This window comes from Saccostrea cucullata, unplaced genomic scaffold (genome assembly GCF_032062105.1).
Source record: "Saccostrea cucullata isolate Sc308-1 unplaced genomic scaffold, CSIRO_AGI_Scuc_v1 ctg861, whole genome shotgun sequence".
Classification (NCBI taxonomy): domain Eukaryota; kingdom Metazoa; phylum Mollusca; class Bivalvia; order Ostreida; family Ostreidae; genus Saccostrea; species Saccostrea cuccullata.
The window spans coordinates 575147-590956 of record NW_026935377.1 but is presented as its reverse complement, the minus strand read 5'-3'; the positions used below and the strand labels follow the sequence as shown (position 1 = coordinate 590956).

The window sequence follows — 15810 nt, the reverse complement described above, 5'->3', positions numbered from 1 at the left end:
TTTTTAGTTTTATAAATTGAAGTGAAAAAAAAAATTAGACATGGGAAAGCGAAATTGTTAAGAAAGGGATTTTGAACTTAATAAAATTTTTGTCAATAGAACACTTGTCATAAATACATTTGTTTTTTTATCGTAATTTTTTTTTTTTAACAGAGTGAAGGATCTGCTGGGATATAACTGTTCAGACCTGATTAACAAGTCTTTGTTCGACTATCATCACGCCATGGACAGCGAATTAATAGACCAGGCCTATAAATACTGTAAGTCTGTATTCAGACACTATTTCCATCTTATCAGCAGGCTTATAAATACCATTATAATGTTCTAATTCCCCAGTTCAATTAAACAATTGCTTATTTATGAAATAAAACTCAAAACTCTTGTTATATAGGAAGGGGAGGGGGTGGGGAGTGTTGCAATGTAGCAGTGAACTTTGAATGACTAAACACCTGAAAATCTACCTTTTATGTGACAACAGACTTTTTTTTTGCTTTCTTGAAATCTAAAAATATTAAGTCTGTTAAGTCTTTTCCAGCATGCAGGTACATTGAAAAAAAAAAAGCATCTTTATTTCTGAATCACTGCAAATGTAAAAATTACAAAAAATACATTGACATGCTAACGTAACACAGGGCATGATCTAACATCGCAGCCTCTGATACTAACTTTCATAACCTGGAGAAGAAAATACTCCTTGAATTGTTGAAAATATTACTGTAATAATAGACATTTACATGACCAGATTTTCAGATGTTTGCTACTGATTGTCTCAGCTTATTCAGTTTTAATATCATAGTTATAAAAAAAAAATAGAAAAAAAATACATTTATAAATTCATTATTGTATTTATAAAAATTGCATATGTTTTGCTATAAACAATGATAAATGTTCATGTAAATTGATGGTTTTCCCCTCTCTAGAATTGAACATTCACGTTCATACGAAAGACTTGTATGCCATTTTTTTCAGAAATTCACTTGGGTTTCTCTATATTGTAATAGTCATACTTTCTGATCTTGATTAGAAGATCATATCATCTTGAACTTTCTGACAGATTTCTAGCTCTGATAAATCCTAAAATCGTAGTAAACTGAGTTAAGTGGAATGCACCTAGAGAGCATTAAATTCGAGTTTAAAAAGCAGGGTCTTACTTGTGCATATTAAAGTGCAGTGAAGATGCAGTTGTTTTGTGGTAAGGGGGGTGTGTGATATTCATTAAAATTTGGAGATAATTGAAACTCATTACTTTTCGCGGTTTTTATCAATGGAGAAGGGAATTTGACGTCTGATTTGACTTTTTTTGCGTACTTTTGATAGCGAGGTTAAGTGATAACCGTGCACAGGATGTGTAGAAATATAACAGCAGAGTAGGGGAACTCCCTAGTGCTGTACATGCCCCCATCTCATGATACAAAACCACAGAGTCAGAAATATATAGTTATCATGGAGAGATGGGGGAATGTGAAAGGATAAAGGGGAGGGGGGCAGAAAGAGAGAAGGGAAGACAAAGGAGAGAAAATTTAAGTAACATGCTTATGACAAGAAAAATTAAATTTATTTCTTGATAACATTTGCTTTGTTTGTTTATTTCAAAATGCCAATCATATTGTTTGCACACTGCTGTATTTTTTTTTGGGGGGGGGGGGGGGGTATAAATTCAATAATTAAACTTGCAAAAAATATTTATTAATTGTAAACTCTGAATATCCAAATGATCTTGCTCAAATTAAAAAAAAAAAATCCATAGAAAAACTAAGTTGATAATATTATGACCCCAGATTTGTGCACGGATGTAAAATCAAACTAACTTTAGCATTTCACATGTATCAAAATGAAGTTTTCCAGATAAATTGAAATTCTTTGCTCTTCACTGAATGAGGAGTTGGAAGAAAGTGATTCAGTAGGCCTGGTTTCTTCCCCTGATAAAAAGAGAACATTCTAACATGACTTTATTTTATGAACATTCTTCAGCTCATGTCTTGTAACAGGAACAGATCAGAGCATTTTCTGTATTCGTGTTCAGCTGATAAAACTTGTGTGTTTTCCACTGGTTTCAGTTTCAAGTCAGACAGTACATATGCTATGATAATGTAATATGCAAATTTTTATTAAAAGTTTGTAACTGTGAACGACACTGAAATGGGGAGGAGAAGGGGGGAGGGTGAAATCTGTTCATACTAATGAATTAGTTTTTGTTTTGCTTTTCATGTTAACTAAAAACTTTAGATTTTTTTAAAAAAAATAAATGTTTGTGCTATTTAGTATGTTGATTTGTATTATAGTGGTTGCTAAAGTAATTTTTCAGTAATGTACATCATGTTTTGATTATCTTGTAGTGGTTGCCAAGGGACAAGTGATGACCAGTCAGTATCGATTCCTTGCCAAAACCGGAGGTCATGTCTGGGTCATCACTCAGGGGACGGTCATCTACAACAGCCGCACCCAGAAACCCCAGTGTGTGGTCTGTGTCCACTACGTTCTCAGGTAAATTACCCAGAATCCCCTCCGTTCTCAGGTAAATTACCCAGAAACCCCAGTGTGTGGTCTGTGTCCACTATGTTCTCAGGTAAATTACCCAGAATCCCCTCCGTTCTCAGGTAAATTACGCAGAAACCTTGCTATGTTCTCAGGTAAATTACCCAGAAACCCCAGTGTGTGGTCTGTGTCCACTACGTTCTCAGGTAAATTACCCAGAAACCCCAGTGTGTGGTCTGTGTCCACTACGTTCTCAGGTAAATTACCCAGAAACCCCAGTGTGTGGTCTGTGTCCACTAAGTTCTCAGGTAAATTACCCAGAAACCCTGCTTAGTTCTCGGGTAAATTACCCAGAAACCCCAGTGTGTGGTCTGTGTCCACTACGTTCTCAGGTAAATTACCCAGAAACCCCAGTGTGTGGTCTGTGTCCACTACGTTCTCAGGTAAATTACCCAGAAACCCCGCTTAGTTCTCGGGTAAATTACACAGAAGCCCCATTGTGTTGTCACATTAAATCTCATTATGCATAAATTTTTCCATGTTTCCAACTATTTTCGATGTACCTGGCATACTCTACTACCTAGACAGTGATTCCTTATACAGTGGACCTTCAACCCCGCTTTGGTTCCCAGGTAAATTTGTCACATATGTGAAGCCCCATTGTGTTGTCACATTAAATCTCATTATGCATAAATTTTTCCATGTTTCCAACTATTTTCGATGTACCTGGCATACTCTACTATCTAGACAGTGATTCCTTATATTTCCATTTTATTGTGAAATAAAACTGTAAATTAAGATTTTACATTCTGGTAGAATTGTCAAGAAATCAACTCAACTAACGTTCAAAAAGTTGTCAGAGAGGAAACAAATAGAAATGGAAGTATTAAATTTATTGTCCACCATAGGGTACATTATAAATAGAGATATACTATACCTATATTGTTTACTATAGCTATCTCTGTTTAGTCTGAAATTTATCTATTCATCTTTACCTGTATTTTCACTGCATCTTCAGGTGAAATTGAAGGAAAAATATATGTTACATGTAAATGTATACAGTATACTTTCACTGTGAACACAAATTAACTTACAAGGCAGACTTAAATCATAAAAATTTCAATATGGACAACTAGTTTATCAATATTTTGTGAGTAATAAGGAGGCAAGAAAAATATTATATATATCTGCAAATAACGTTACTTATAATTCTGTGTGCTGTATAATAATAAATTCTTTTAATTGTTTGTAGCGGAATTGAGAACCCGAGTTTGATTTTGTCCACGTCCCAGCAGACCTACAGCCAACAATTACCCATGATCCCTCTGGAAATCAAACTCAGCACCGAGGACGTCTTCAAACCGCGGCCAGAAAACGTTAAAGTAGACGAGTTCTACTTCCCACCGGGCAGCAAGATGTGTAAGTTAAATATTACCTCAAACATCGACTAACGTTACCCATTAAAAATATTTGACATGTCTAATGGTTAGATTTATTCTTATGTTATTTTATAATCCTTTTTTTAAAACTCTCTTATAGATGGGAAAAAAAAACCCCATAAGATTTCATTCATATACTCGCATTTAAATTTTGCTGAGTTAATGTATCTTTAAAAAATATATATTAATTTTTTGGGGGTAAAATTCGGGCTACATTATCAGGGTATTAATGCTTCTGCACTTCTGCACTGACTCTGGTGAGCAGAGTTGTGGGCCTTTATATAAACAGAGCAAGTCATGAAAATGTACTCATGACAAAACTAAAACATGATTGTTATTGTATAAAGATAATAATTTATCATACTGTCATTGTAAAACCCTCGATCTGATTTTGTTTTTTCAGCCTCGATGAAAGTTGACAAGAACGTAGATCTGACCCACCTGGCCCCGACCTCGGGAGACACCTGTGTGCCCCTCATTGATGGTAAGTGACTGCCCCCTCCCCCAAATCTCCAGCCTACTCCCCAAAAATTACAACATTGTAAACAGTTGTTTCAGTTTGAAATAAGTTAGCTAGGATAGTTAGAGCTAAGGTTCAATCAAATGATTGCCTTTTTTCACCAAGTCTTTTCAAATATTTTAAAAAATATAAAATTCAGAAAAAAGTATTTGTATCATAAAGAAGATTACATATGTATGAAGCAAATTTTTTGATTATTCAACTGAATGTGTAACTTGTTTAAAAAAAGAAGAGAGAAAATAGAGAGAAAGAAAACAAGGGAAATAACTTGTGATATGTGAATATAAATGTCATTTTAAAACAAAACAAATTTAGAAAATATGATATAAAGATCAAGACATAATGTTACTGAGGGCATGTATCCAATTAAAAATTTTAATAATAAGAAGAAATGTTGTGAATTGGAGAACTTGTCCTTTGTTAATTTTCCGGTTATATATTTATTGGGAATACCTGCTGTAAAGGATGAAACCTTTGATGTAATATTAATTTTTTTTGTATAGATAAATTAGATATAAACTCTCTTGGAACTTATTTTGCTTTATAAAGAAAATAGAAATATGTGAGAATTGTGTTAGATGTGTTTATTTAGTTGGATAAATTGCTAATCAGTTTAGAAAAGATTATTAAATTGTTAATTAATAAGAAAGTGCTTCATTCTTAAATTTGAATTAAAATTGTGTTTCAAACAAGATTGGCAAAATAGCATATTTTTTCAAAATAAATGCTAGAAGAAAGAAATGATAAACTCTGACTTTGCACACTTGTAGATTTAGAAAAAAAAGTTAGGTGGAAGTGCAGTATCACTCTTTTGAATAAAACTTGCTGAAACTTGGCATGATGATAAATGTTTTCTTTACAGAGAGCTGTGTTCCGTTCTCCTCTAACCTACCCCTGCCTGTCCTTAAGGAGGAGCCGGATGTCTTCAGTAAAAGAGTCTGTTCTCAGCAGGCTTATTCCCCCTTATCAAGTCCAGCGGTGAGTCTCTCTACTGAATTTTAGGTGGGCTAATGACTGGTAGAGCAATAATAGCCTGCTTTTATAACGGGGTTCAATCAGAAATGCTCGTAGTCTGGCTTAGATTTGAGTTTTTATACATTTGTTGTAGTTGGTGAATCAGGCTTAGATTTGAATTTTTATACATTTTTTGTAGTCGGTAATGCTGGCTTAGATTTGAGTTTTCATACATTTTTTTAGTCAATAATTCCGGCTTTCATTTGATTTTTTATACATTTGTCATTAAGTCTGGCATAGATTTAAGTTTTTATACATTTGTTGTAGTCGGTAATTCCAGCTTTTATTTGCGTTTTTATAAATTTTTGTATAGTCCGTAATTCTGGCTTTTATTTGATTTTGTATACTTTGTAGTCAGTGAGTTCAGTTAGATTTGAGTTTTATTTTACATTTGTTGTAGTCTGTGAGCCCTGCCCCGGTCAGCCCGATGGACTACACTAACCCCCTGACCCCTAGTGTCGTGGACGCCATGGACAAGTTCTTCTCCGCCGTCGACACCTACCCCAGGAAAGACCAGGCCGCTGCCGTAAGTGTTACCATGGTTACCAAAAGGCGTTAATTAATTAATACCTGTTGCAGAGAAGGCCTTATAAAGTAAGGGATTGACAAACCGTGCAATTAGTGGGTGTTAATTAATTGTCGTTGCATTGTCCGTCTGAGATGGGATTTAATTTTTTTTTATGAAACTTTTAATGATTATAAACCATGTGCTAATAATTTATGAAATGGCTGGATTCTGTAAATTAAATAAACAAGTTTTTGTTCTCACGGATTTTGACATAGATATGAAGGTTTAGATATTCTCGATTGGTTGATTGTTAACTGCGCAATATTGAAAACCCCCACTTATAGATTTAAATAAAAAGACTCCCATGTGAAAAGAATAAAGTACATAATATTTTATTTATCATTAAGAATTTTAATATGGATGTTAGGATTCTATAAGTAAATGTGTTTTGTATTTAGGACATTGACTTGGTGTTATTGTTATCTTCGTAAAATTCCCCACCAATAGATTTAAATTGATAAACTCCTTATACAAAAATAATCAAGTAATTTAGTTATATTTTATTCAGAAGCAGTTTTATGATGTGGATTTTAGTAGGGCTGGGACGATATATCGAGATATTGATATATCATGATATATGTGAGGACGATACACATATCGATACATTTGAAAAAATATCGAAATATCGCCCAAAAAATCTGACTTCTGTTTTTCTTTGTTTATTTAACATTTAGGGTTTAATATATAAAATATATAAGTTAAATATAAATACAGATATGAAATTTTTAATAATTAACACCATTTGAGTAAAATATTTTGTTTTACAACATATAAACAACAATTTTGAATAAATTATTCTCATTTGCAAAGAAATAATTTGTTTATTTCAATGCAGAAAAAGATTTTATAAGCAATTAACCATATCGTGATACATATCGTATTGTGGCTCAAATAACGTTGTACGTATCGATATAGAAAAAGTTGTATCATCCCAGCCCTAGATTTTAGGGCCATTCAGTAAATTTGTTATGTATTGTAGGATCTTGACATGGATATGAGGGCCCCTTACATCCCCATGAATAAGAAGGAGGATTTCAGTTTACTGCCACCCACCAGTGATGCGTTGTTTACCATCAACAATGACTTCAATCCAGGGTAAGGGTTGATGATAATAAAAACTATACAAGTGTCTATATATTTGCTGAATTTCCAACAGCTATCTGGCTGAGTTTTGTCTAAATCATAAAAGTTTCCTTAAACCTTGGATTAGATGAAAAATTGAGAACACAAATTTTGATTCAATGCCTTCATGTATCTTTGCATGGTTCAGCTAGTTACATGTAATTGTATTCAAATTAAGTAAGATAAAAAAAATTATATAAATACTTAGACACACTATAGACTAAGTAACAAAAGATGATTATGTCTAGACAATATCTTGCCAGTAATTATTTGTTATAATCAATTAAAATTTATGAACAAAGATTATAATTAGTTTGTTTTTGACAGCTTGTTTGGACGTACAGAGTCCGTATTTGTACCTAAGGACAAGCTGTACCAGGACCCACCTAAGGAGGCGCGTATGAGTATCCGTGACATGTTGGTGGGGAGCACCGCGGTGGCCAGCATCGAGCAGCCCCCCGACACGTTCAACCTCCAGATGAAGCGCCCCCTAGACATGAACAGCCTGGAGAAAGGCCCGCCCACAAAAAAACGCTTCATACAGGAGTATCAGGGTACGCGGTTTATCTCCATTCTTTTTAATAATTTTAAACTTCTGTGTAAAAAGGGACAAAAATTTATTGTAGGTTCGTTTAAATTTGTTGTTCAGTGGAGTATTGTGAATCTGTGTCTTCTAGGATGTGGAAATAGTTTATTTTTCTTCTGATGACTTAATTTATAAAGAGAAATTTGAGGTTAATTTAAGATCCTTTCTAACATTCAATAAGAAAGTGGTACATGATTTTTGAATCGTCTTCCCTCTGTGGTTTTTAGCTCTACTGGTCAGAGACCAGAAGAGCTTATGCGATGGTAATGCGTCCGTCGTCCGTCCGTCTGTCTGTCTGTCTGTCTGTCTGTCTGTCTGTCCGTCTGTCTGTCTGTAAACAATTTTTCAAAATGCTACTTCTCCTACAGTTTTGGTCTGATTTCAATATAACTTGGCACACAAGTAGACTACACTAACATACATAATTCTGTGTATCGGTTTTTGATTTCGAGTTACTAAAAATAGAAATTTCTGTGAAATTCTTTCAAAATGCTACTCCTCCTACAGTTTTGGTTTGATTTCAATATAACTTGGCACACAAGTAGACTACACTAAGATACATAATTCTGTGTATCGGTTTTTGATTTCGATGAACGGTGTTGCCGTGGTTACTAAAATAGAAATTTCTGTGAAATTCTTTCAAAATGCTACTCCTCTTACAGTTTGGTTCTGATCTTAATATACCTTGGCACACAAGTAGACTACACTGAGATACATAATTCTGTTTATCGGTTTTTGAATTCGATGTGGTTACTAAAAATAGAAATTTCTGTGAATTCTTTCAAAATGCTACTCCTCCTACAGTTTTGGTCTGATTTCAATATAACTTGGCACACAAGTAGACTACACTAAGATACATAATTCTGTGTATCGGTTTTTGATTTCGATGAACGGTGTTACCGTGGTTACTAAAAATAGAAATTTCTGTGAAATTCTTTCAAAATGCTACTCCTCCTACCGTTTTGGTCTGATTTCAATATTACTGGGCACACAAGTAGAGTACACTAAGAAACATAATTCTGTGTATCGGTTTTTGATTTCGATGAATGGTGTTGCTGTGGTTACTAAAAATAGAAATTTCTGTGAAATTCTTTCAAAATGCTACTCCTCCTACAGTTTTGGTCTGATTTCAATATAATTTGGCACACAAGTAGACTACACTAAGAATAATTCTGTGTATCGGTTTTTGATTTCGATGAACGGTGTTGCCGTGGTTACTAAAAATAGAAATTTCTGTGAAATTCTTTCAAAATGCTACTCCTCCTACAGTTTTGGTTTGATTTCAATATAATTTGGCACACAAGTAGACTACACTAAGATACATAATTCTGTGTAATTTCGATGAACGGTGTTGCCGTGGTTACTAAAAATAGAAATTTCTGTGAAATTCTTTCAAAATGCTAGATTTGGTTATAACTTGGCACACAAGTAGACTACACTAAGATACATAATTCTGTGTATCGGTTTTTGATTTCGATGAACGGTGTTAGAAATTTCTGTGAAATACTCTCAAAATGCTACTCCAAATAACAGTTTTAATAATATAATGTGGCATGCAAGTAGACAACACTAAGAACATAAAGAGACTTAATCAAGGATCATTATTCTATTTATTGCTGTTGAAAAGTTTCAATTTCTAACTTCTTAAGTACTTTTCTCTTCCTTTGCTATAAGTACAAACCAGTAGAGCTTCAGTCTCGACAGAGACTTCTGGTTTGATGATGTAATGTCGTCTTACATTTTGTCTACGAGTTGTGATTGTATAATTCACACTGTCAAAAGCACAATGACTCACAATCTAGCTAGGTTTTCTAATTATAATTATCGTTCTCAAGAGTGTTCATTAGATGATTAATATTGAAAGGAAGAAGGCAAGAATTTAAACAAGATTTTCTTGCGAGAATGTTACATAAAAGAATGTCTAAAAGTTATTGATTTGTTGCGCAGTTCTTTCTTGTTTTGGAAGAAAAAAATTATTTTTAAAAGGAGTTGATGTCTTTTTTAGAGGTAAATTTACCTGCAAGATGATTTGACATTTAATGTCCACCTGAAATGTTTAACTTTGGTATGGAGGAATATATTTGATTCAGTCAAGTTTTTAGCAAAAAAATTCTAACTCTCCACTAAATCATAGATGTTGAAAAAAAAAAATCAGATGCAAAATGGTATTTGACGTAGATAATATTACTGATAATCTTATAGATAGAAAAATTATAGGATTTTATAAAGCAAATAAATACAAAGCTTCAAATTCTTTATCTCAGTGGAAAGATGTGTCTGTATCTGTATAGGACAATTTGTAGTGCAATTTTCCAGGGTCATCCTTAAGAGTTGAGATTCATAAAGTAGATGGGGTTTGGGAATCCTCCCTTGAGAGAGGGTTGAAGGGGAATACCTGTACCAGAATAACGGGGGATTGAATTATATCAGTATAATTGGGAAATTTTCCGGGCTTCCAGCTCTTAAGGACAACCTGCTTTTGTGAATAAATAAGATATTGTAAAACCTGAGGCCAGTTTAGCAGATCAAGTGTTCATAAACATTTCTGTTGGAGGTATAAGGAATTTTTGCCAGTGCTTGCGAATGTTTTTTGTTGAACAGGCCTCTGATTGGTGGTTTAGTAACTCTAGACCTCTGTCTGACTGTTATGGTCAAGTAACACTGTTACAGACCTCTGTCTGACTGTTGTGTGTACGTTTGTGTGTTGTGTTCTACAGAGCCTCCAAAGAAGCACAGCGTCCTGATGAGTCTCCTGGTGAACGGTGAGGACCCTCCCACGGGGTACTCCGTCGTCCGCAAAACTCCGCAGCAGCTGCCGCAGACGCAGGTGAGACACGCCCCCCATGGTTAACAGAGATAATGACCACAGGCCCCTAACGAGAGATATTGACCGTTCACCCTTAACGAGAGATAATGACCACAGGCCCCTAACGAGTTATTGACCATTCAGCCTTAATGAGAGATAATGACCACACACCCCTAACGAAAGATATTGACCATACAGTAGATATGCCCCACCTAAACAAAAGATACTGACCACACGCCCTTAATGAGAAATAATGTCCAATCAGTCGATACGCCCCACCTTACCGAGAGATATTGACCAATCAGTAAACAGCTCCACTTTAATTAGAGATTTTAACCAATAAGCATCAAGACCCCTCAATCTAGTAAAAATGATGAGGGAAAATTCCAAGGTTTGACTGTGTGGCATTCTTTTAAAATGATTAAAAAGAAAATGTCATTTAAGATAATTGTTGCTAGAACAAAATTGATCTCATTTTTTTATAGATATGAGATACATTTTGTTGACTTACAATTGTGCCATCTTCATTGCTGTGTCTAATTCTTTCAGTTACCATACTTCAAGATGATACTAAGTGAATGAGAAAAAATATGTTGTCATCATCGATGTTAAAATATACCTTCCCCTTTGTTGTTTGCACCATATTACATACAATGTACACACTGTTTGAATTGTGTCCCTTAGTCTGGATATAAAATGACATGAGTTATGTATATTGATTTATTGTGTGTAGCCAAGCTCATGTTTATGACTGATGAATGAATGAAGTTCCCAGATATAAGATTTTGAAAAAGATATGACATTTGATCTGCAGAGGGCGGAAACTTAAAATGAAGAGGCTTGGGATTGGTAGATACCTATATATGTATTTTGTTTTTGTCTTTTCAGCCCAAAGCTTATTTTCCGGCATTGCAACTCAAGGGGAACAACTCTGGTGGTAAGAGGATGCCCCTGAATCCGGTTTTGGAGGAGGAAGTGATAGAGACTCCGGACGTGCTGCTCCAGAATCCGGATTTACTGGCCGCCCTCGAGCTGTTTCTGCCGAATTCCGAGCTTATGTGACATCACTTTATTTTGTTTCCATGGTAACTGATTTTGTGGAGCCAGCAAGAGGAAAGAACAGTGACTTAGCATTGCTATGGAACATTTATTGTTGCTATGTAACACTTACTTTTTTTTGTATTGTCAACTTGTGTTGTTTTTAACATTTAAAAGAAATGCTTTACAATTTATTTGTTATGTATAACATTTAGTATCCCGTGTTGTTAGGGTCATTTGATTTTTGTTGTTATTGTTTATAGTATAGATTTCAGTTTTGTTTTTTTTTTAATTAAGTTCATAACATTTTTTGGCAACATTTGTTACAGATTTAGGAATTTTTGATTTTGAAAACAAAAAAAAAGACATTTGCTTGTTTAGCATATGAATCATGTTAAAGGTGTAAAAAAAAAATAAACTGCTTGTAGATTTGGAGCTTTTTAAATGGCAAGATATGATTTTTCAACTTGCAAAATGTCAATAATTTTTTTATTCTTTGTTACTGCTGCAAGGTTCATCAATTTGTCCTGCTCATTTTTTTTATTCGCTACAACTTTTAGCACTACACAACTAATCAAAAACTCAATCTTATATATAAGGAGATATTTTAATATATATTTTTCTTGAAAGGAAAAAAATATTTAAAAAATTATTTTGAAAAAAAAAAAGAAAAAAAATTAAAGAGGAAAAAAAAGAAAAAAACTTAAAAAAAAAAATACAAAAAAAAATGTAGGATAGGATAATATGATAAATGTGAAATGCGGTGTTGTGCTAAGTGCATGTATACATATATTTTATTATAGTGAGTTTGTTAACGATGTAGTGCTATACATACACGATTTTCTCTGTTCTACAAATGCTGCCATATGAAGAATTTTACATTAGAGATTATTAGAATTTCTGCATCGTCTCGCTCGCTCATTATTTCACCTCAGCGACATGGAATTGGCTTTCCAGAATCATTTTATTTAAATCCCTAACTCTGATGTTAATTCTGATTCTTGCTGTTTATTTGCAAGACAATTTTTTGCCTAACTATCTGTCTCCCAATTTGGCCCAGAAGCTTGAAGTAAAATTTTCACCAATGACAAAGATCAATGGTTATAAATTGAAAGTTGTTTTCATGTTCTCAGTATACATTATCCACAAATTATTTTCGATATTTTCATAACTGACAAATAATTGACAAATATTTATTTTCACTTTAATGGAAATAGCCAGGTTGTATTTTCGTTTGAAGACCTTCTAGGTCTCTGTGGATAATTTGTTAAGATCTGAGTGAATTTTCTGGGCTCTGTCTATTATGGTATAGGGCACTCATGTTCCATTTTTTCAAAAAAAAATGAAATTTTCTTTTTTTATTAGGCAACTCATGATGGGTTGGTAGGGCAGTATCATAGTACAGAGCTGTATTGATACATGGCTTCAAAATGGTTCTGTTTAATTTGATTGCAGGTAAAAAAATGTATATGATACAGTGTGGCCATAAAATTTTCCAATATTGGTTTTTAATATGTTTTAATTTCATGTTAAGACTTCTGATCTCGGGCAGGACCCGAAGCATGGTAGTCTCAGTTAAATTTAAATTTTTTTTTCCTCATGAAAAAATGTTTAACCAAGAAGAGTCAAGGAAAGCCTTGTTTCTTTTAAACACTAAACTAGAGTGTAAATGATTTCTTTTTACTTGGAAAATACAGGATACTAAATATTGGTACTTATCTCCCTTTAAGAGATATTGTTAGTTTATTACATGTATCTCCCTTTGATAGTAATTGTTGGTTTATTATCTACCTTCTGTCATCTAGTATAACATACATTGTACCCACAACTCTTGTTGTGTGCGAGCCATATTCATCTTTTCCTTGTTTTGGGAAGAAAAAAAATTTTGTTTTCATGTGTATCGTACCTATTCAATTCATTGTAAATGAACATATTGTAGTACAATAAAATAAAAATAACAAAATGGATTAAATTTTATTTTTGTTTGGGAGTTAAGTAATGCATGCATTACAATTTTGATATTTGTTTTCTGACTTTGGTGAGGAAATATTCCTAGCTGAAAAGCGAGGGAAACTTAATAGCTGTATATTCTTTGAATTTGTATATAGAAAAAAAATCACAGAGGTATAATGAATGGAGATACCGTATCGAACAGTATTCAAGCTCAAAATCCTTCAAATAATACAAATCAGGAGCGGAGAAAAGATGACTATCTAAAACATCGGATGAGGGATCAGGCCTGGGGGCCATAAAACTTAGACGAGCTCACTTTTGATCTCAGTCTCACTTTTACCAAAGGAATATATAGTGGAAAAGTGAGACTGAGATCAAAAGTTAGCTCATCCAAGTTTTATGGCCCCCAGGCCAGATGCCATGAAGGAGTGAGCGTCCCCTGCTGACTGGTCAGATCCGCCATGTGCCAACTATCATGATCTGGAAATAACGGGAAAATTCGATGACAATTTAGTGTGCAAGTAATGGCTTAACAATTAGTATGAAAAACGTCAGTCAGCATTTGATCTAATGACAGATTGTATTTGTTTGTATTTGCTAAAAAAGTCACTGTAGCGACCATAGAATTTACAAAATCATGACTCTAAATGAGACTGCTGATATTCTTGTTTCATCAATTTTTTTGTCAATAATTTAGCTTGTTTAAGAAATTATCCATACGTAGAGTACTCCGGCACATGGCGTTACTTATCTTCTTTTAATTAAAAAATATACCCCTACCTAATAATAAACTTATTATTATGTAGGGGTATGTTTTTTTATTAAAAGAAAAATAAGTAACGTCAGGTGCCTGTGGTAGAGCATGCTCTTGCGTATCGAATAAACTGAGAAATTTAAACATTTTATTCAGGTGATGGAGGTATATTGCTGCACAAGTAAAGGAAGTTGACGATTAAAAAGTTAGCCATCACGTTTATCATAATGCTTTGTTGCTACATTATGGTTTTTAGCTCTACTGGTCAGAGACCAAAAGAGCTTCTGCGATAGTAATGCGTCTGTCGTCCGTCTGTCCGTCTGTAAACAATTTTTTCAAAAATGCTACTCCTTCTACAGTTTTGATCTGATTTCAATATAGCTTGGCAGACAAGTAGACTACACTAAGATACATAATTCTGTGTATCGGTTTTTGATTTCGATGAACGGTCTTGCCGAGGTTACTAAAAATAAAAAAAAAATTGTAAAATACTTTTAAAATGCTATTCCTCCTACAGTTTTTGTCTGATTTCAATATAACTTGGCACACAAGCAAACTACAATAAGATACATAATTCTATTCATCGATTTTTTATTTGCATGAACGGTGTTGCCATGGTTACTAAAAATAGAATGAAATATTTTCAAATTGCTACTACAATTACAGTTTTAGTCTAATTATAATATAATTTGGCATGCAAGTAGACTACACTGAGATACATAATTATCAGTTTTGTGTATTTGATTTTGATGAACAATGTTGCCATGGTAACTAAATTGAAAATTCTGTAAAATTTTTTTAAAAGCTTCCTCTACAGTTGTACTGTTATTGCAATCTTGCCACAAAAAAAGACTTAATCAAGGATCATTATTTTATTTATTGCTTTTGAAAAGTTTTATGTCCCAACTGCTACTTTTCCCTTCCTTTATCACAAGTACAAATCAGTAGAGCTACAGTCTCGACAGAGACTTCTGGTTTTTTTTTTTCAAGTAAAATATTCAAATATGAAACACATGTGTCAGACTCTGTGATATCTTTTATCAAAAGCTAATTGGGATATATCGTATCGACATAAGAATGAAAATAACTATTGTTAATTGACAATACGTCGTAGATATAAATTATCTTAACGTCGAGTTGAAGGCAGCAACAAGTATTTTCTTCTTTTTAAGTATAAAATTTTAAACGAATTCTGCTTCATATGAATGCCAAATAAGTCTACTAATAACGGGAACGAATAAAGTATTTTTAAAAAATGTATTACCGAGTCAAAACGCAATATGCAAATCACAGAAGACTTCATGAACAATATTTTATTGTTCCTCCAACAATGAAATTTTTTTACAAATATATTTTAAAGGCTTGAAATAAAATATCGACTTCGCAGATACCGAACAGTATTCAAGCTTGAAAACCATTTAACCAATGCAAATTGGGAGCAGGGCAAACACGAACCTCCAAAAACATCAGAAATGGAATCAGGCGCCATGGAGAAGTGAGCATCCCCTGCTGACCGGTCACATCTGTCGTGTCCT

General features: G+C 33.6%; 1 protein-coding gene across 2 annotated transcripts in view; it reads left to right on the top strand.

Moving 5' to 3' along the window:
* Nucleotides 1-13531, top strand: part of LOC134242610 (hypoxia-inducible factor 1-alpha-like) — a 40459-nt gene extending 26928 nt beyond the window's left edge. For both annotated transcript variants that reach the window (XM_062724712.1, XM_062724713.1), the window contains exons 6-15: nucleotides 154-260; nucleotides 2337-2484; nucleotides 3728-3894; nucleotides 4318-4398; nucleotides 5297-5412; nucleotides 5849-5974; nucleotides 6996-7111; nucleotides 7466-7692; nucleotides 10442-10551; nucleotides 11419-13531. In XM_062724712.1, the coding sequence (XP_062580696.1) occupies nucleotides 154-260; nucleotides 2337-2484; nucleotides 3728-3894; nucleotides 4318-4398; nucleotides 5297-5412; nucleotides 5849-5974; nucleotides 6996-7111; nucleotides 7466-7692; nucleotides 10442-10551; nucleotides 11419-11592 (1372 nt within the window). In that variant the 3' untranslated portion in view covers nucleotides 11593-13531. The remainder of the gene's footprint in view (nucleotides 1-153; nucleotides 261-2336; nucleotides 2485-3727; nucleotides 3895-4317; nucleotides 4399-5296; nucleotides 5413-5848; nucleotides 5975-6995; nucleotides 7112-7465; nucleotides 7693-10441; nucleotides 10552-11418) is intronic.
* Nucleotides 13532-15810: the final 2279 nt, after the last annotated feature.